At 39.8% G+C, this 20,216-nt stretch overlaps 1 protein-coding gene across 1 annotated transcript in view; it reads left to right on the top strand.

Moving 5' to 3' along the window:
- The window catches only part of ankfn1b (ankyrin repeat and fibronectin type III domain containing 1b), a 150,290-nt gene that overhangs the window by 121,915 nt on the left and 8,159 nt on the right, over positions 1 to 20,216 (top strand). Inside the window, exons 8-16 of the mRNA XM_078937344.1 lie at positions 7,479 to 7,698; positions 7,979 to 8,186; positions 11,790 to 11,987; positions 12,314 to 12,427; positions 12,530 to 12,627; positions 14,244 to 14,334; positions 16,131 to 16,238; positions 18,952 to 19,051; positions 19,908 to 20,040. Of these exons, the coding sequence (XP_078793470.1) occupies positions 7,479 to 7,698; positions 7,979 to 8,186; positions 11,790 to 11,987; positions 12,314 to 12,427; positions 12,530 to 12,627; positions 14,244 to 14,334; positions 16,131 to 16,238; positions 18,952 to 19,051; positions 19,908 to 20,040 (1,270 nt within the window). The remainder of the gene's footprint in view (positions 1 to 7,478; positions 7,699 to 7,978; positions 8,187 to 11,789; positions 11,988 to 12,313; positions 12,428 to 12,529; positions 12,628 to 14,243; positions 14,335 to 16,130; positions 16,239 to 18,951; positions 19,052 to 19,907; positions 20,041 to 20,216) is intronic.

Here is a 20,216-nt window from a genome sequence, read left to right as displayed (position 1 = left end):
AATTTCTGCAATGCTCTCTGCTTTTGGATCAGTCCAATGCTATTCTTTTCTTCACTTTCAAACTCGTATACACCCACTTGCTCAGACACAAACTTACCCATTTCGCATTGAGCCCACAAAATTTCTTTAAAAAAAAAAATTGAAATAAATGAATAAATGTCTGTGCACTCCTGTGTAGAATTTTAAGAAATTCACATCTAAAGCCACACATATGCACACAAATATGCTTCATATGTGCACATGTTCAGACAGTGTGCTCTTAAAGGGAGGTGCTGGGGGATGCACTTAAAAAGATTTGTGAGGCCGGCTCCCTCCTGTCCTCCGTCTCTCTCACTTGATGCTCTGGTTTCCACTGTAAACTTCAAGTCAGCACTCATGCACAGGCAAATGACAGTGAGGATGGTGAAAAGTCAGAAATAATAAAATAGGCAGTATCTGTACATGTATTACCAGTAAAAAGTTTCCACATTAGTGTATTGATATGTTCACTAAACGCAATGTGACTTTTACAAAGTTCTGAGTCTGAAGTCTTATCTTTGACTGACTCATGATTACTTGTGATTAGATCTCTGGATGTTGTAAAACTATTAAACTACAAGCACCATAAATTTGCTGTAATAACTGAAACATCGTGATAATGTCACAGACAATGTGTCATACCGTTACTATAAATAGCATCTGGTACAATTACCCTTTACCACAGTTGTGTCACATCTCAAAAACTAGGACTACAACTTCTAACGAATTCTCCCATTGGATAGGAAACTCTCCTGCTAATGCCAAGCCATTCCTGAAAAACACGAAACGATAGCTTGGGCTGTGAAACGGGAAATGACCTAATCAGACTAAAAGAGTCAGACAACTTGCATGAAAGTGTAGACGGTGAGTTCAGCTGCTAAGAGGGCATAAACATTTGCTCAATAAAGCCATGTGCTTACTAAACTACAAAGGTATACACGTCACACAAGGATATGTGAAAGTTCTGTTTTCTCTTAACTGGTGAAATGTCCTTTTACCATAGAGGTCTGAAACATAGATGTTCTAATTAGACATTGGAATTGGATGTATGTCTTTACTTTCTCAAAAGTTAAAGAAACTTAAGCTATGTTCACACCACCCTCAGCTGTACGTGTTCAAGCGATCACTTCCAATGGAAAGTCTACGTAAATCTGTGTTTTGGCCTTTCATGTTCAAAACTCTTGCATTTGCGCATAGCTAAGCATGTTATTTTGATCGTTTTTTAGCTCGAGAGTGACCATTGAATGCGTGTTGAAAGTTAAAACTGTTGAATTTTGACCAATCAGGGACTTGGATTTGGGAGTGACGTATGAATGGAAGCACCAACACTTAGATACAATTTAGAGTAACCAATTAACACAGTAACTGATTAACCTATGAAGCATGTTTTTGGAGGTGGGAGGAAGTTGGAGTCTTCAGAGAAAATCCCTGTGCATCCACGGATGCACTCCACATTCTCCCATTGGTGTTCTGTTTCAGGTCCCCCAGTGGGGACTTGAAGCGGGGGTCTTCTTGCTGTGAGGCAAGAGCGCTAACCACTGCCACCGTGCAGCCCCTGTAGCACAAGATTTCCAACTGTAGGTGGCAGACATGCACTTGCAAACGGTAGAAAATGAAAAAGAAGCCCCTCCCTGCTTGTCCAGTGTGAACACCATGAGCTAAATACGCATTCAAGAATGCGCGTTTAGTGCGTTCTTGAACAAGCGTCACATGTCCAGTGTGTCTGTAGCTTTAAAACTTTTTTAGTCTCTTAGTCTTTAATTATTTGAAAAATTGCTTTGATTCAGTTTGCAATTTTAATATTTTTCTTTTCAAATCCACACAGTTCTTGCATCAAGTCTACTTTAATATTTAATATTGTATTAAAATGTGTATGCTATCACTTTTACAACTCCTCCATCACAGTAAGAAGAAAACTCTCTACTCAACTGCCCAACCACTTCCCCCTATAACTATCACAGATTAATAGCTTTTGGACTTTAAACATGGTGCCCAGCCGGCGTGTGACTGAGAGAATGAGCCAACTGGTAGATTCAGTTGCCAGAAGTTGCCTCCACCCCTGCCCTCTCCCTGGCTGGGTGGGTGGCATATGGTGGCCCAGGCAGGGACACCATTGGTGAAACACACATGCACATACTGAGAGAGACACCACAGGGCTTGGAGCCACCCAGGCTGGATCCACGATCACCGTGGGAGACACAGTGTCACCAAGCTTCTGACAGAGGAGGGGTTGTGTGTATGTTTGTATGTATGCGGGTGATCCTACCTTAGGAGTGCCCCCTCCTTCCTGAGAATGTCGGTGACTGCTCGCCATCCCATCCTCAGGGTGACTCCACTGTTGTCTCAGCTCATCAAAATTAGTGAGATTTACCTCTGCTTGCTCACACAGCACATGCACACACACAGAGCCAACAGGTGGCAGGCCTTGCTCAACACAGCAGGCCGGTTTCAAAGGTTAAACATACTCACTGCTCTTTCCCTGCCATTCTCCCAAGGGAAACAAAGAGAAAGTGAGAAAAAGAGAACAAGACAAATTAGATTGAAAAAAATGTGTAGGACAGGAGGGCATGCTGAGATGGAGCTTGTTATTTCTTGTTGTGCATAATTGATGTCCACAGTGGCTTTGCAAATGTCCATATACGTGTGCAAACTTGGTGTTTAGGTAGTTTAACGTCTCTTCTAGACGTTTTAGAGAAAGCTGCTCAGTCATGTCATCTCAGAATTTACTGTTGACTTCTTATAAAAATAATCTATAATAACAATATAACAAAAGTGGTAAGAACTATCCTTTGGATCTTCTTTAGATTATTTTGCTGCAATATTAAATCTATTATAAATCTAATGGAGGTGAAAATGAACAGCTTCGGGGCTGTGCTTCACACTTGCTTTCTAGTTTTTATTGTAATTGTTTCAGGATTATTAGTTTCATTTTAGAAAGTACATTTTGCGATTTGTAGATGCAGCGCCAATAACTTTTGTAGCACCCTTAGGCAAGTCTTTGACTGAATATCTGCTGGTTGCACTAAAACACAGTGCGTTCATTAGTGTCAGTCAGCAGATACTAGTTGATGGGTGTGCATGGCACATGCTTTATAGAAAAGACAAACACACAGCATCATCACAGTTACATTTGCTGTCAAGCCAAATCAAAGAAAAATATGCACCTTTTCAGCAAGATTCCCTTGCTGAAAACACTAATTTTGCTCATCTAAAACCAACGATGCTGAAACACAAACAGAAAAAAATGCTTAAAGTAATAATCTTTTACAATTTCTCAAAGCTAGATTTGCCAGATAATTTCCTTTGTTAATCATGACTGCTTTTTAAGATTAGTTTTGAAATTGTTTAAAAGTTTATGTACCCAGTATGTGTTGCGGGTTCTTGAACAGTCTTTTAGCATATGGTGTTCACACTGGACTGTCGCTATCCAATACTTGCACACGTAGGTACAGTTGGAGGAAACTTTGTGCGAAATGGCGAAGCGATGCAAATCTCGCAAATCTTGCTTCAGGCTTTATCTTTCACAGCTCGTTCCAATAAATTAATCTGGACGGGCACAAACCGCAATTATTAATTTCTCCTCCAGTTTTCAAAAGGTTGGCACTTCCATGAATTAAAAACAACGCTATCCATATGTCACCACCAAATCTGAGTCTCTGATTGGTCAAAGTTCAACTGGTTTAACTTTCAACACAAGTTCAGTGGTTGTGCGTTTCAGCCAAAAAAGTGATTACAAACGTGGGGAGCAATGCGTGAATGAGAGTTTTGAACACAGAAATCCGAAATGCACATATACGCGTTTTTACATAAACTTTGCATTAGAATTGGTTGCTTGAATGTGCATTGCCAAGGGCAATTTAGTATAAAAGTATTACCCTCCAAATAGATCCTTCAATAAAATACATTCTATCCAGTATGACCTAAGGGAGCAATCTTTTCAGGCCTTTGCACTGACTACACATGCATAATAATGCTTTAATATGTGTAAACATGTTCCTACATATTCATCTTTTTCAGGCATTACAAGCTACAGGTTGAGCTGATAAGAGTCAAGGCAGTTTGAGCAAAATACCCACTCCCCCCCTCCATCAACTGCCTTTCTCTCTCAGCCTTTCCCCTCTCTGCATCCAGCAGCCTGGCTGCTTCCAGCCTGTCTGGTGCCAAGACTCAGATTTCAGAATTTCCTTCTACAAGCCATATTTAGAGCATCTAGCCCCCTCGATAAGTGTCTGCGTACTTGCATGTGTGAGTACGCGCAAGTATGTGAGTTTGTGAAAGTCTCTGCTCTCAGGGGCTACTTCTGTCACTAAAATCTCCCCAGTGCAAAGTTTTCTTTGAGCACAGTCCTCATGCCACTGTTTTTTCTTCTACACAAAGTTGTCATCTATCCTTCACTTCTTTGTTTTTGTCTTTTTTTAGGGGTTCCTTTTTGCGAAAGCTTGCCTATGCAGACAACAGATGTAATGCGTGTCAACCAATATGACTGTGTATATATATGTGATAAACACGATTCGACACACATTAACAGACAGGCAAGATTTATGTGTTCTCGTAGTGGCAATGCATTTGTAATTGGGAAGTCTTGGGGTGGGGAGGGTCTGAATCCTTAGGATAACTTGTGACAGCAGATGGAGTTTGGGATGAGATTAAGGTGGAGTAAAGCCATGAGGAACATGTGGTGAGGATGGGGGAGAACTGTGTTGGAGAAAGTATAAGTATAAATCAAAAGAAAAGTAATTGACGACTTTAGGTTCATGTTTGGTTATACAAGGTTTTACATAATGGAGAAGCTTTTGTACGCTTCCATGATTTAAAAATATGGCCTTATATTTGTGGATTTCTTTCTGCAATGTTTGCTTTCAACACTTCATTGAACATTTTGTATTTGTTTTTTATGATGTAGATCAAAAGAATTTTCTTTATGCTTGCAGCGAGAAAAGGAGCAGCCAGTACAATGTCCTTTTCTGGCGCCTACTTGTTCATGCACATATGCACACCAGACATACACAACAGTTTCAGACTCACGCTAGTTTACTATTCTGATGGCTCTTTGACATAGCACTGTCGTTAGCTGTTGTCTTCCCTACATTTGACCGACTTGCTTATTTGGAAAAAACCCACGAACTGTGCAATTTGTGCACCAATGGAAATAGCAAATATTTAAATATTTCCAAAGATGGGGCTTCCTTATCTCGATTTTTAGTCAAGCAGCTACTAATGTCTAGACTCTTGTTTGTTGGTGTATTTGATGGAGCCAGCTCTTGAATGGTACTTTTGGTTTACTAAAATAACAGCTTCCTGCATCTTGGTGCTGGTAGAATAAAAAAAAAAGGCATTCAACGTTCACTACAAGTTGAATTTGTACTACCGTACAATTTTAGTTTGAACATCAGGTGACATGCTGTTGACCTTTTGAATATGTGGCTAGTTGGAATGACTGTAAAGGAATAGGTATTTCAGGATGACCTGGAATAATCTGATCCAAAAATTCACTTTTCTGTACAAGGTTTTTGAACTTAATTTGAAGATGTTTATTCTTTTTTTCTTGTGTGGGGAGACATAACTTTATTAAACAAAATACCTGTCCTATTTCTTAGAAACAGCATCTCTTTGAAAGAAGAAGGCACTCATACTATACACAGACCACATTAGACACAGCCTAATGTCGTCAGAGAGTGATGGGGCACCGTCCTGCCGACAGAAAAAACGTTGTCTGTTCCATCGCAGGCAAATAACAATAAGCCTAGGACTGCATTCCAATAGGCTTTCTCTTTGAAATGGGATACCAGCACACGCATTACAAATATATCTCTTGTTTTATCTTCCGGGCCAGGCCCATGGAAAAATTATTCCAAATACCTGCCGCGCTTTATCTGGAACCATGGAATAGTTAGGCCCAGCCGGGAACACGAGGATGTCTAAAATAAGGGCCTCTATTACTGGATAGAGTGGAGATGGATGGGACAGAGCGGGAAGGGATGGGGATTGGGGGTATTTTAGGTGTATCAGCCTTGTGAAAAAGGCCTTGTTGCGGGGGCTTGGAGGACTTCAAAGTCTACTATGTGGGCCGCTGTCAGCTGTTGCACAAACTGCATGTGATGTGGGTGGGTTTGAGCGGGTATGCATGCTTATATGTGCTCACACGTTCATTGCAGAGTAGGAGTATAAATAACATTTTTCCTACAGATGTTCTCACCTTGACAAATCTGCTTTTGGTATGCAGCACACTGGCCCAATCCCTTTTCCTTTATTTACTCACCTAACCTCTGTCTGCTCAATCACAAACTACTGGTTTTTTGAGAACCACTTTCGTTGTGATCAAAAATCTTAGTGCCCGGGAAAAACTGTTAAACAGTTTTTTCTTTTTTTTTTATCAACTATTATGTCGATCATGAATTACTTTTTGAAGTACAGAATGAATGTTCTGTCACAAATTCAAGTAACCTATAGGGTTAGCAATAGACTTTCCTAAAGTGTTATGTATGATAAAAGTTCTACTACTGACAAATAATTCTGAAATGTAGGCTAAAATTGTGCATTAAGGGGTGAAAAAGTAAAGAAACAAAAAGAAAAGATGATGATGATGATGGCAAATGACTGAGTCAATGAGGTGATAAATGGCAAGAGCAGGAAGTCAGGAGAAAGTGAGTGGAGGGGAGGATAGGCTAAAGAAGGATCACTCGAATTATGAGGTAGGAGAGACTTGAGCAGGAGCTGTTGAAAATGCCTCCTTGAGGAATTCATTTATCTCTCCACTTCTCTTTGGTGAGACTTGACACGGAGTCTGTCACCATCGCCTGTAGAGTCCTGCTGACATTTCCTTCAGCAGTTAAGTGTGTGTGAGCACAATACAACAGACTCACCCTAGACGTGTCATCTACATAGTTCCCATAGCAAAATAAACTGATTTTAGTCTTCCTACCAATAAATGTCGAGTAAATAGTGGCAAACATGGTATTTCTTTTTTACTTTTTCAATTTAGAAAAGCATCACTTGCAATTTAGTGACAAGGCCATCATTTTTAGGCCAGAATGATGCATGTACTGAGAACTTAAGACGTTGGAGGTCCGTTTGAAACTTGGAGTTTGACAAATGGGAGGTTTTAGTGGACAGCTTGAAGCTTTCCAGAAAACCACCAGGTTTTAAACTAAGCCTTAAGTTAATATATGTTAAGATGTGAGTAAAGAATCTAGGGTTTGTAGCTGAAGTTCTTGCTGTTTTATTCACATGGTACTTTTATCAAGAGCAAAATAGCTTAAAGAAATAGTTTAAAAGTCATTATTGTTCAGAATTTTTGGCAAGCTTTTCTCTTTTCCGGCTTTGGAGAGAATGATGCAAGATGGATTTTAGGAGTGTGTGAGATCTTTTTTGTAGATGTAAAGCTCCTTTTATCTTCACTTTATACCACTGTTTTCTGTCACACATCACCCCTGTTCCTCACCCACCCATCTCTGCTCCAGGGCCGACACCGCCAAAATGACGCAGCCCATGAGAGTAGACCAGGCCAACCAGCCGGCTTCTGCTCGCAAGTCAGCCAGCTTGTCCTCGCCAAGTGCAGCTCGCCGTCTATACCGCAATTTGTCTGGAAAGTTCCGCGTGGGCACCAACCCCCCTGTTCTGGAGGACAGTGTGGTGTCAGGACGGGGAGGGGACAAGGAGAGGCTGCGTAAAACCACCATCGTAAGTCAGTATGAGAATAAAAGAGAAAAAGTTAGAAAAAACAAGAGCACTGCAGGCTACAGATTGAGGGGGAAAGCACATACAGTAGAAGAACCTTAGAGAAGTCTGAAGTCCTGACAATACGCAGCCAAGTTTTGCAAGCAAAACAAATAAAAAGGTGCAGTGTGGCTTTGTGTAGATAATGTATGTTTCTCATGTTTCCACTATTAATTGCACCAAGGATGAAATGCATCTAATTATCAAGTTTTGTTCTACTAAATTGAAGCTTTCTTTCTCTCAGTTTCAGAGCAATGAAGCTTTGTTTGAGGCAGTGGAGCATCAAGAATTGGACCTGGTCCAGCTGCTTCTGTCCCAGTACAGTTTGGAGGAGCTGGACCTCAACACTCCAAACAGTGAGGGCCTCCTGCCTCTTGATATCGCCATCATGACCAATAACGCACCCATGGCCAAGCTTCTGCTGAGAGCTGGTGCCAAGGAGAGTCCTCACTGTAAGTTCAAGAACCTTATTAACCTCTGTACAAATTTCAAATGAGCATATGAAAATTCCACTGAATTTAAATGCACTTTTAGCAGCTATATAAGGAAATATTAACAAAACTATTTTTTCATTAACTACTGGAGATGTCCCAAGTGAGACTCAACTGATTCGGACGCAGAGCAAACATTTTTGCATATGGGGTTTAAGCTAAGCCACTTTTCTCTGCGACAGATTCAGCTGAATCACAATGATTGCGTATCACTTCAGTACTGGAAAATGCGTTTTTCCACCTCAGAATTTGCTGGATCCTTCATTGCGTAAATGGTTCAAGAGTTGCGATATTCGAAAAAATGTTTAAAGGTTAACCTAACATGCTTGAATAGCAATGGAATAAAGACTAAAGGACTCTTAATTTTTTACTTGTTTTATTTACTTTTTGAAACTACTTCTGTTTCAGTTAGCTGGGTGTAGAACTTCCGAGGGTGTGCAATGAACTGAAAAATTCAGTCTGGGTCCCTTAAGCGAGATACACCTCACAGAAAATATAGAAAATACAGGGTCGCGTCAGGAAGGGCATCCGGTGTAAAAACGCTCTGCCAAACCACCTGTGTGAATCAGTGAAAGCTGATTCACCTTGGTCACCACCCTCTGCAACGTGCATTTAAGCTACCACTTCCAATAAAAAGTCTATGTAAATGCATGCATATATGCATGTTTTGGGCTTCCGCTTTCAAAACTCTTGCAATCACATTTGACTGCCAAGTTTCTACAACTGTTTTTTGGCTCTACATACAAAAAGCACGGCCATTGAACACGCATTGAAAGTTAAACCAGGTTAAACGTTGATCAATTAAGGACTCGGATTTGGCGGTGACGTTTGGATCCTGTTTAATTCTAACAATTTGAAAACTGATCATAAAGGAGAAATTAATAATTGTAATGTCTGCCTTACCTGAAATATTTGATACCAATTCTTTCGCATATCGAAATACAGCTGTGAAAGAAAAAGCCTGGAGCAAAATTCGCAATATTTGCACCATTTTGCAACAAGCCTCTTCCGACTGTAAGTGGAAGACAAGCGCTAGTAAACAGTAGCAGAAGAAAAAGGGTGTTCACTCATCGTCAGTGAACACCATATGCTAAAAGCCCATTCAAGAATTCAAGAACGTGTGTTACGCACATCACATGCCTGTTGTGAACGTGGCTTCAGATTAAAAAATACACTTTTCTTTTATTGACCCCTTTCCTTGTCTCTCTGCAGTTGTTGTGCATAGATTCGGAATATTACTAAAAACCCATTGGCTACAAAAGATGGCCAAAAAACAACTGCTCTAAGAATGACTATTCAGGCTGAATTAAAGCTGTTTGGTCTGGACCAGGGTTTGTATTGCACTGGTCACCCACAGTGTTAATGCAGGTTAACTGTCCAGTAAACCCAAGAAAATTAAAGTAAAGACAAAAAGCAGCTCACATTTAAGGAAAAAATAAATAAAATAAAATGTCCAGAGCATGATTTGAAAAGGCCTGAATCTGTCTTGTGGAACAATGTGCAGAAGTAAGTAGGTGCAAGTGTAAATATATGTAATCACTATGGCTGAGTGCAATTGTCTTTCAAATCTTTTTTTTTTTTTATTGGTCAGTGCTAGTATTAAGCTCCTCCTACATGACTTACAATAACTTTATAATGTTATCCAGATGGAACTTTAACTCTAAAACAGAATTTTGCAAATGGCGATGGAAATGTAAACCAAATCAAAGGTATTAACTAAAGGTTGTTGGGTTTCCATGTCCAGTCAAACCAGGTCAGCTGGACTGCCTCAGTCTCAACTTGGACTTCAAAAAAGGACAGATTTTATGCCGACCCCACTGTTAAAATATGCAGCTTTTAATCTTAAATAAAGAACATTCTCAGACGGGCAATACAAATGTCCCCCTTTATAAAAACTGTTACAAAATTAGGCTAAAAGTTATGGAACAAAACCATTGTAATTATGGAGCCTACTAAGAAAAAAATAGACATACATTTAAGGTAACCTACAGGCTCAAACATGAGGTTGATATCATTCACTGATGAGAAATGTGTTTTAGTATTCAGATTAAGTGCGTTTACTTTTATTTGAGGTTACACTTTATTCCAAAAACTGAACTGCTGCTACCAGAGCAACAGGTTTCCCACAACAACACAAAGCAGCAAAGGATTCATCTCCACTGTACTGACAGACGCTCGTCTCTGTTTTCAGCTCGCAGTGACAGAATGTTAAAGGCGCTGAAAGGGCACTAATCATGATGCAATATTAGTCATCTTTGTAAGCACTTTTCAATTTCTTTGATCTGTGAATTTACTCTCCCTCTGTTAATGATTAAAACTCGCCAGTAAGGCTCCAAGGCTGTTTTTGTTTTTACTCTCCCTCACACACACATTTTCAAGGGCTGAGCCAGACATCTTATAAAGGTATTATTTAATTGAAAACACTTGAATGGAAAATAGTTTTTACTGATGTTTGCTGTTTGACTGCAGTTTCTACCCAGAGCTTAAGTACCCGATGATACAGCATGAGTCCTTTGTGACTAACAGCCTTTATGTCTTCACACAAGTAGCAAAAAAGAAAAACTAAAGTGACACCCAGAAGAGATGCTCAGATTCAAAGAGAAGCTCGCAGCCACTGAGGAGACACAGGCAGAGCCGCAGAATTAAACACCCAGATGGACATTTTGACACGGACTTTAAACTTACTGTCAACAGTGGAATCTAACGCTCAACAGTGGAATCTACTATGAACAAACACAGACCACACAGACTAAACACAGACACACACCAGTCCCAAATACTCCAACAAACGACCAGCCATGGAAGGTGTATAGCACATTACTTCTTTTTTACCATGTGCTTTAAGATACTTTTTCTGTAATTTACTTCCAAACAGAGTAATATGTGCTCTTTGTTCTGAGTTGTGCTACCAATAACGGCTATCACTAACCACAGAGCCATGGTTGGAATATTTTCATGAGGTGTTGCATCTCATCTGCTCTAGTAAGGTTTTCAAACATCTTTGTTTGCAGTGTTTAAGTAAGAACCAAACCTCCTAGGAAAAATCGTTCCTCTTATGGTGGTATGACTGTGGTACTCTGTGTAAATAAATCAGTGATACAAAACTTTCCATAAGTTTCACAGCAAAAAAAAAGTTTTACAAAGACAGTTTAAATGGATTCTAGTGCACTCTCCCACCACTTTGTTCCTTTAGGACTGCATACAAGGAATACTGTCCCTCCCTCGCCCATCTTGCTTTAATGCCCAATTTTCAGTCATTTTCTAGATGATGTCATTCCTTAAGAGAGACTGCTTAGTTACATTAAACAAACTTTATTGAGGATCTGCCACAGTATTTTAGCAAACAAAGAAATAAAAAAAAAGATTGGCCTGCATTACAGAATAACTAAGAATGCAAGTCTTTTTTTAAAGCAATCCCTAACATTAAGATTAATTACTCTTCAACAGAATTATTTCCCCGATAAAGAAACATCTATACAAATTGTATAGTTAAGCGTTAACTGTTGTTGTTTTTCTTGGTGTCTGAACTAAAGTCACATGATATCTGTCTTCTGTCTTTCACAGTTGTGAGTCTGGAAGGTCGAGCAGTGCATTTAGCTACGCTAGTGCAGGAGGCTGAGCAAAGAGTTTCAGAGCACGAGGCCCAGGTGCGGAATGAGGGTCTTGGTGAACGAGATGGATCTGACCGCGAAAGGCAACTCAAAGCTTGGGAGTGGAGGCTGAGGCTTTTCCGACGGATGCAAACGGGCTTTGAGCATGCTAGTAAGGATGATGTTGAGATTTCTTTTTACACGTGCTGAGCAGATGATGGAAATTTGCCATTCAGACTTTTCCCATAACCTTGCAGTCATCTTTGATTTTTATTTTTTCCCCAATTGATTTCTGCCAGCCATTCCTCTTGCTGACTTTGTAAATTTTAAACTCGGAAACTTGACCCAAACATATGGATGCTTATGTTATTTTATTAGAAGCAGAGTAGGTTACTTTTAGATAGAATAAGAAACAACTTTACATTTCAAGCTTCAACATTTTACATCATACTCTGGGGCATATCAAGTTTTTTTCAGTTTGTTGCTCTACTTTTTCAGGCCCCCCAGATGTTCCGAGTGAAGTTCATCTGTCTGTCAGCAGTAGCAACAGTCTACAGGTTGACTTCCAGGAACCTTTCTGTGTCAACTCGGCCGTGGTTACCAAGTACAAAGGTCTGCCGTCATCTCACAGTCAAGCAAAAAATAAAAACAAAATTACAAACTTCTTTTTCAAATCACAAACTAACTGATACAAAAACGGTTGTGTATTTGAAGTGAGTTGGAGCAGTGCACCTTCTTTTAGTCCTATATTGGGCGAGATGATTGTGGATGACACCAGTTTGCTGCAGTGCCACATAACAGGACTAACATCTGTAAGTTCCAGTAGATCCACTGTCTTTCCAACTTGTTTGTTTTTGTAACTGTTGGATTTTTCCCCCCCAATATTTTTGTGTTAAACTAGAATACTAGCTAAGTATGGTTTATACTAGTGGTGTGATGATTAAATAAATTTATATTTCTATGATACAACCAGATCTGTCTGAGGCAAGTTATCAATCAAATCAATCTATACCATTATAAAATTGTTTCAAGATGCTTTAAATCGATTGATGCTGGAAAATACTGTTTGGATTGAGGTACGGTATTTCACAGCAGATAACACACATGTGATGCAGCAAAAAATGATCAAGCAATCCTTACAGTCCAATGTGTGGAAACATACAAATAAAATGTGAAAAAACCTCACCTGCACTGTTCAGTACCCAGGTATTTATCTCTGAGTGACACTGGTCGGATTTTTGGATAAAGTTCTCCTGGATCAATTTTAGGTCAATGAATCGGATCAAATCCAATCGTTCAAAATGAACCCATATGGACTTTGAATTGCATCGTCAACCACAAAATATGAAATGATTCGAATCATTAAAATGAATCGTTACACCCCTAGTTTATATCCACACAGTTGTCAATTCAACATTGTCAATCCAATTGCTTCAGAAAGGAAACATTTTTATTTCAAATCACCATCACTTTCCAGAGATGACCACTTAAAGCTCTTATCGCAAACAGTTGTGACACCATTTTTTTTTTTTTAACTGACGCATTTTATTTTCTTACACTAAGATTTGTTGTGGGCACAGTTTACATTCGCAACACAAACAAACACAGCACTTTCCAGAGCAGTCAGATTTTTTTCCCCTTTGCTACTAAAATATAACATACAGATAGAACTCAAGGATGCCACATGTGACAGATAATGAATAATACCTTTGTATAAGATGGAGCTCAGCTATTGTTGCAAAGTGATTAAAACAAGGTTTTACAAGGTACTCTCCCATGTGAGGGTCATCAATATTGACACACAAGCTTGAAATATTTGCTTGGAAAATATTGGGAGTGTTTCCCATTTGATTTTTATTATATGCATCAAACTAACATACAGTCACAATCACCCTTAAATTATGGTTTTGACAGACTTGTGGTCTCCATTAAAAAAATTAAAAAATGACCGCTGTTATTGTTTTACTGTTAAAGGTCTTGGCTCCTGACTAAGCAATGATGCAAGACAACCTCCTAAATATTTTTTTAAAAGAGCAACTTGGTTGCCTGCCACCTGATTTATGTTTGGCATTTTGAAGCGGTTGGGTAGACAAATGGACGCTCCACTCAGTGTTGTCCTGTGAGAGAAACCCCTTCCCCCTAAAAAAGCCAGGCTAAGCTTGCTCCTGTCACAAGACAAGGGTCAAGGCAGGGTCAGTAAGTGTTGGCGGCTGTCTTGATTGATTTGGCTGAGAAAGGAGAGACAGAGGATTGGTGTCTGCAAACTAAGCAAAGACAGAAAAAATATAGTAGAACGTAAGTAGAACAACATTTACCACATAATATACTTCTTCAACCATTGTCGAACTGGTTTACCCATGTGTATATTCAAATATTACACTGCGTACAATGGAATTGCCCATTAAATTTCTCTTGTCTCTCCTTTCAGGGGATTTACTACTACGTACAGGTGTCGGCCTACAATATGAAAGGATGGGGGTCACCAAAGGTTTCCACTCCAGTTTGTGCTGCACCTTCCAGTAAGTGTCATCATTTTTTTTTCCTTGCATCATTTTTTTTTCCTTGCCTTCATGCTCAATCATTGGCTTAAACAAAACATGAAGAAAAAAGTTTTGACTGGTTTCCAGCATATGCTGCAGCAGGGTTTTGGCCTGCCTCACTGCTTTGATGCTACAGAATTTATTGGCGTTTTGTTTCGATCACGCATGCATGTTGAAATGACATGCATCGTTTTGATGAATTGATTTGGTTACTACTTTTTTTTATGTTACTTTGACATCATTTGAAGAACGACAGCTGGACTTTCAGCAGCCTGGATGCTGGGTGGGCTTAGAGACCCCCGTTGCAGAGTGTAACCATAGCCTCAGGATGGTGCGTAGGCTTGGCTGGCAGAGGAAGCTGCCTGGGTTCAGCCAAAAAATTAACCTTTAAGTCATGTGGAACAGCTGAGTTGTTGACCACCATATGCTTTACAATGTTACTTTTTCCCAACTTATCGATTTTACTTTACGTTTGCCTGCCAGGCTTAGAAATTATTGAAGTGCTTTTTTGGGGGGTTTTAAATGTCCAAATGTTTATGAGGGGACTTTTATTACTGCGGTGTGTGTGACAAATTTTAGCTCTCTGCTTTTGGTACACACCGACTGAAAAAAGTAAACATACCAAAGATACCATCATAGTGGGCATAGTGGCACACTCAGGGCACATCTGGGCAACACATGAAAACGTTTGTCCTCATCAGCGCAGTGTTTTTCACTGTGTTCGTGTTTGTCCTCATTTTCAGAAACTAGGCTTTCCCTTTCTATCTTTTTTCTAACTTTCCCACCTCCCTCCCTCCCCAGAGCTAATTTCGATGTTGCGTGTTTGTGTTTTCCATTTCGGCCTACCACTGGAAATATTTGCATGTCTGTGCTGTAGCGAGCGGCACTGCCCCAACAGTGGGGGCCTTATACCGGGCCGCGGACGCCCATTAAAGGGCCCGCTTGTCCTGTTGGGACAGGCACCTTTCCGGGAATAGAGCTCACCGTGTTTCAGCCCTATGCACACTCTGGGGGGACTCCGGGGGGGGGGGGGGTGATGGAGGTAAGGGGAGGGTTATCACTGACACATTACCCAACGCTCTCACACGAGAAAATTTTACTGGATGGGAAAACAGAGAAGAGAGAGGAGAGGCATTTATTTAATGTTTTGAGTGTTTATAGAAATAGAAAGCAAGTCGTGGTCATTTTGATGATACATTTGTTTAGGTGTACCTGTGTGATTAGAATAAAGACGTGAATTTGCAGAGACGCAGAAAAATAAATGATACAACTATAATCATTAATGAAAAATAGAAACGTTCTCATACATGTTCCTGATTCTTTGTGTCTTGCTTTTCACTTTGTGTTCTTTGTTATTTTGGTTTGAAATTTTGGTTTTTGATGCCACAAAACTGTTTTCAGATATGGACTTAAAAGCCAGAGCCCACAGTACGCCACAATTACTTTTAAAGGAAGTTTTTGGAGTCAGACAGAAGTTAATTTTGCAGTCAGGTTGGATAATTTTACATCATTGTTAACGACAACTGCCTTGTTTGGGTAGGAGGCCCCTGGTGGTTATTATGTGAACTGGGTCTGGCTTCAGTTTGTTAACTCGCCCTATGAATAAAACTATTGTTTTTTCAGTATAGTTACATCATCTACATTCTTTTTTTTTCCACCACAAATCTAATTTCACTTGTGCATCTTTGTGTTGAGTTGAATCACTTACTTGAAGATTGGGAGTTCTGGCAAAAGCATTTTCATATGCTCTGATATTTCTCACTTTTCTTCACTAGGTTGGAGGGACATTGATGGGCGCGCACCACGTCAAAGAGGCCAGAAGGAGGCTCTTGATCATCTACTTGGACAGATAAAGGATGCTCACCGCAACTGTGTCTGCCATGGTAATCAGCTTAATGGTCAAATCTGTGTGAAGAACAGAAAAAATGTATAAAAACCAGAGATATCTCAACCTTTTGAAGCTTTTGTCACGGTGGTTTGGTGTTTTCATACCATGGCATCCTCAACTTGATGACAATAACTACGCCTGACCCTAACCTTTAAAGTCCCTCTCCGATTATCTTTTGATCTAACTTAAAAGATTTCCCAGTGGTATTTTAAGTATGATCATTCTGTTTTTAGCCAAAATCCAAAACGTTTTTAAGTAAATAGTTTATGCGGAGCGGCATCAGTTCATTCTAAATTTGGCTGAGAGTTGTGGGTAGGACCATTGATGCGAAGCAAGCCTGCCTCCTTCCCATCATTCAACTGTTTACACGCTCTCCCACTGGCTTACAGCCCCTCACACCCCCAACCTAGCAAAAAATGGCGAGCAATACCGGAGCTATCAAGCTGTAAAATTTTGACCCAGATTCCAGCTTGGACGAGGAAAACGAAGAAGCACGTGGATCTAGTCATGGGAATGGGGTGGAGCAGGAAGTTTGCTGTAGGAGCTTCTATGTCACACATACACACTTTTTCTAATGGCATTTTTGTATATGCTCCTGATTTACAACAATTTGAATAAAGAAATTCTCAAAAATGCAAATTTAAACTTAATTTTCTTAATATACAGTACATCCTCCATCATAAGAATGCCACAAGAACATGTTAAAAACCCCAAAAACATGATTTTCATCGGAGTGGGTCTTGAATGCAATACATGCACCTGTAGATAGAACACCTACAGAAGGTGGACTTCTTTTGTTTAAAAGAAAAACATGCAATATGCAAAAAACTTCATTTCTACTGTCACAGTCAGAGTAATGTAATTTTCTGCACGTAATGCAATACTAAATCTAGTAATATTGAGTCCAGAGCATCAAAAGCCTGATTGTCTAATTTACAGGTATAATGAATATTACACCTTGACAGACTCTTGAGACATGACAAGCACTTCAAAAGCTATACATACTAAGATGGCATGCCATCTTGCCCTCTGTTTCAGCAAACCCCCCCAACCCCTCTTTGCTCTCCCTTATGAGTCTTTCCATGACTCAGCCCTTCCTCTGCTGAATACCTCTCTCTCTGTGACAAAATGCAGATCAGCCTCTCTCACACACAAGCTGTTTATATCCCCAAACACTGTTGGCTGTAAGTTGCTCACTCAAGTGTCAAAACCTGCCCGCACTGACTCCTTCACATGATTAGTAACTGTGTTTAGAATTGAGCAAGTCATCTCTCTTAAGCCTGTATGCCTAAACACACTCATCCAGTTACTATTGTCCACTGTTCTCACGCCATGTTTGCTGCTAGATGAGCTGCAGTACAAAAGTTAGCACAGAGAAGTTCTTGGTTGGTCAGACAGCGAGTGATTGAGGGTTAACTCGAGAGTTCAGGCACAGTAGTCGGGGTGATGTATCCCGGGGTCATGTTTGTTATTTTTGTAACAGACGTCTTAGGTTAGAGTCTGGAGAAGGCATAAATTAGCACGGACTACTGCCGCCTCCCCCCGTGCAGCACGCCAGTCGTTCTGTCTACTGTCCACACATAGACACTCTTGCATGTAAAGATAAGTCAGGTGCAGGCAGAAACACATTTGCACGAACGGATCCAATTCAGTCACAAGCTCTCTTTAACTTGCTCTCTCTCTTGTCTGTGCACCCCGATTACACCCCAGCTTTTGGCCCACACCAACCTTCCTCGTCTTGTCCAAACACTATTAATTAAACTGTGAAAGAGGCCTTGACTAACAGAGACTTCTCAGCAGTCAGCCCTACTTGTCTGTCTTACTCAATGTCAAACAGGGACTGAGGCCGGGAGGAGGCGTGAGGGGCTGAGGGGTGCCGCTGTTTTTTTTCACGTTGCTCCACCTTAACTCGTCCACCTAAAGAGAAAATTTGTTCTTTTTGAGGCCTGAATGAGGGGAGTTATTGACTCTGAGTGGCCTGGGGCTTGAGTAAGATCACCTGGGACATGAGGGAGTCTGTGAGGGGTTTTGGGACTCAGCGTTTCTAATGAGTTGGGAGGTGCGTTATCTCACAAACAAGAATTCACACAAAAACACACATGCACAAATATACACACCTCCCCTCCAACCCTCTTGGCCCACTAAAAATAAACATGTCCCCACAGACTTAACTGACCCCCTGTCAGTGAGTGGCAAAGGGTTAAGACACATGCAGACATATATACACACATTACTACAGCTACTTGGCTCCACGCACAACTGTAGCTCAAGGCATACCATGATCCAGCCACCATAGTCTGTGCAGGTAAACAAACACACACACATGCACAAGTATATATAGTTAGTGGTCCCTCGAGACCCAGGAGTTAGTGGTTCCCTTTAGACCAATAGTCTGCTGTTGCCCATCAGCATCACTGTCAAATGGTGCTGCACTACTGGAGAGCATAAAATGTCAAAAAACGTTCAACCGTGTTTTTGGACCTGTCAGGTTTCTTGTCGCTAAGGTAACAGCCTGTCAAGGAAAAGATATTTATGGATTTAGTTTGAACAGAAGTATCCTTTGTTTTTTTGTCTCTTTCTCTTTGACAGCCAAAAACACTACTGTTAGACAATCAAGACCTTTAATTAAACAATCCAATGTGAGTGATTCAGATAACTTATTATGAAATCAACAATCTTCATGTTTTTTAATGTCTCTTTTCCCTCAGAGCCCTGCAAAGCTCCAACTCAAGGCAGGAAGCACTCAGTGTCCAAAAGCCTCCGGCATCTCTTCCAACCCACCAGTAAATTTGTCAAAAGTCTAAAAAGGTAGGAAACAGTTTCTGATATGCACGAGTTTTAAATTTCACTTTAATAAAATTATTTTATATAGTCATACGTACTGCGACAGACTGGCGTCAGCCCGTAAGTGGCTGGGATGGGTTCCGGCAAAAGTGTTTTTTAATTTCTACTTAAAAACCGCTCATTCTGTGTCATAATTAAAACGAAAATGTTAAGAGGGGATGGCGGTTTTTAAGTAGAAATGAAAAAGCATTTTTTAAGTATTGAATTTTTAATTTTAATTTTGAGTCATTTGATGCAGTTACATTTTGACAATGAAAAAGCATTTGTTAATCCATTTTTATTGTCAAATTAGACATTTCTAAATGAACTTTTCTACACATTTACCAGAGAACTTTTTGAAAATGAAATGTCAAATACCATTTTCATTATCATTTTAATTAAGTGACAGAATAAGCGACGTTGAAGAAGAAAATGAATTTTGAGTCAAAAAATGCAGTTACATTTTGAAAATAAAAAAGCATTTCTGGTTTTGACTTTTATTTTTAATTATGCTACAGAATCCATACCTTCCTTACCATGCATCACAATGAGGTCGAGCAGGGAGCTTGTGGCTTGCCATAGTAGCTTCTACGTCACACTTACAAGCTTCCTCTGATGGCATTTTTATTGTCTTGTCCTAATTCACAAAAATTTGGAAAAATAAATACTCTGAAAAGCAGTTTTAAGCCTACATTCTTTTATATATGTCCTGCATCATGAGAAAAATGTTACAAGAACATGTTAAAAACACCTACAACAATTTTCATTGGAGTGGGTCTTTAAAGCTCCAGTAAATACAAGGAAGTTTTCTAGTTTAAAACACCCCTCTGTTTCTCCTCAGAGGTCTTTATGTGGCCTCCATATTCTATAAAGATGACAGCATTTTGGTGACATCAGAAGACCAGATTCCTATTGTGGAGATTGAAGATTCTTACTCCAGCTCACTCATGCAGGATTTCCTCTGGTTCACTAAGGTAAAGTAAAATGCTTAAACTAAAGAAACACAGAGTATCTGATTTCTTTCAACTCCTACTGTCTACACTTAAATGTATTGGAGTTTGTGTAAATGATGCAAATAAAATGTATTTGCTGTTGCAAAAGGAATTTTGGCTAACAATTTAAATAAAGAAATGTTTTCTTCTCCAAATTT

Source organism: Oryzias latipes, chromosome 19 (assembly GCF_053564925.1).
Source record: "Oryzias latipes strain Hd-rR chromosome 19, Olatipes_Hd-rR_3.1".
NCBI classification, from domain to species: Eukaryota; Metazoa; Chordata; class Actinopteri; order Beloniformes; family Adrianichthyidae; genus Oryzias; species Oryzias latipes.
Note: the sequence above shows the minus strand (reverse complement) of the source record. Positions and strands in the feature narration are given on the sequence as shown.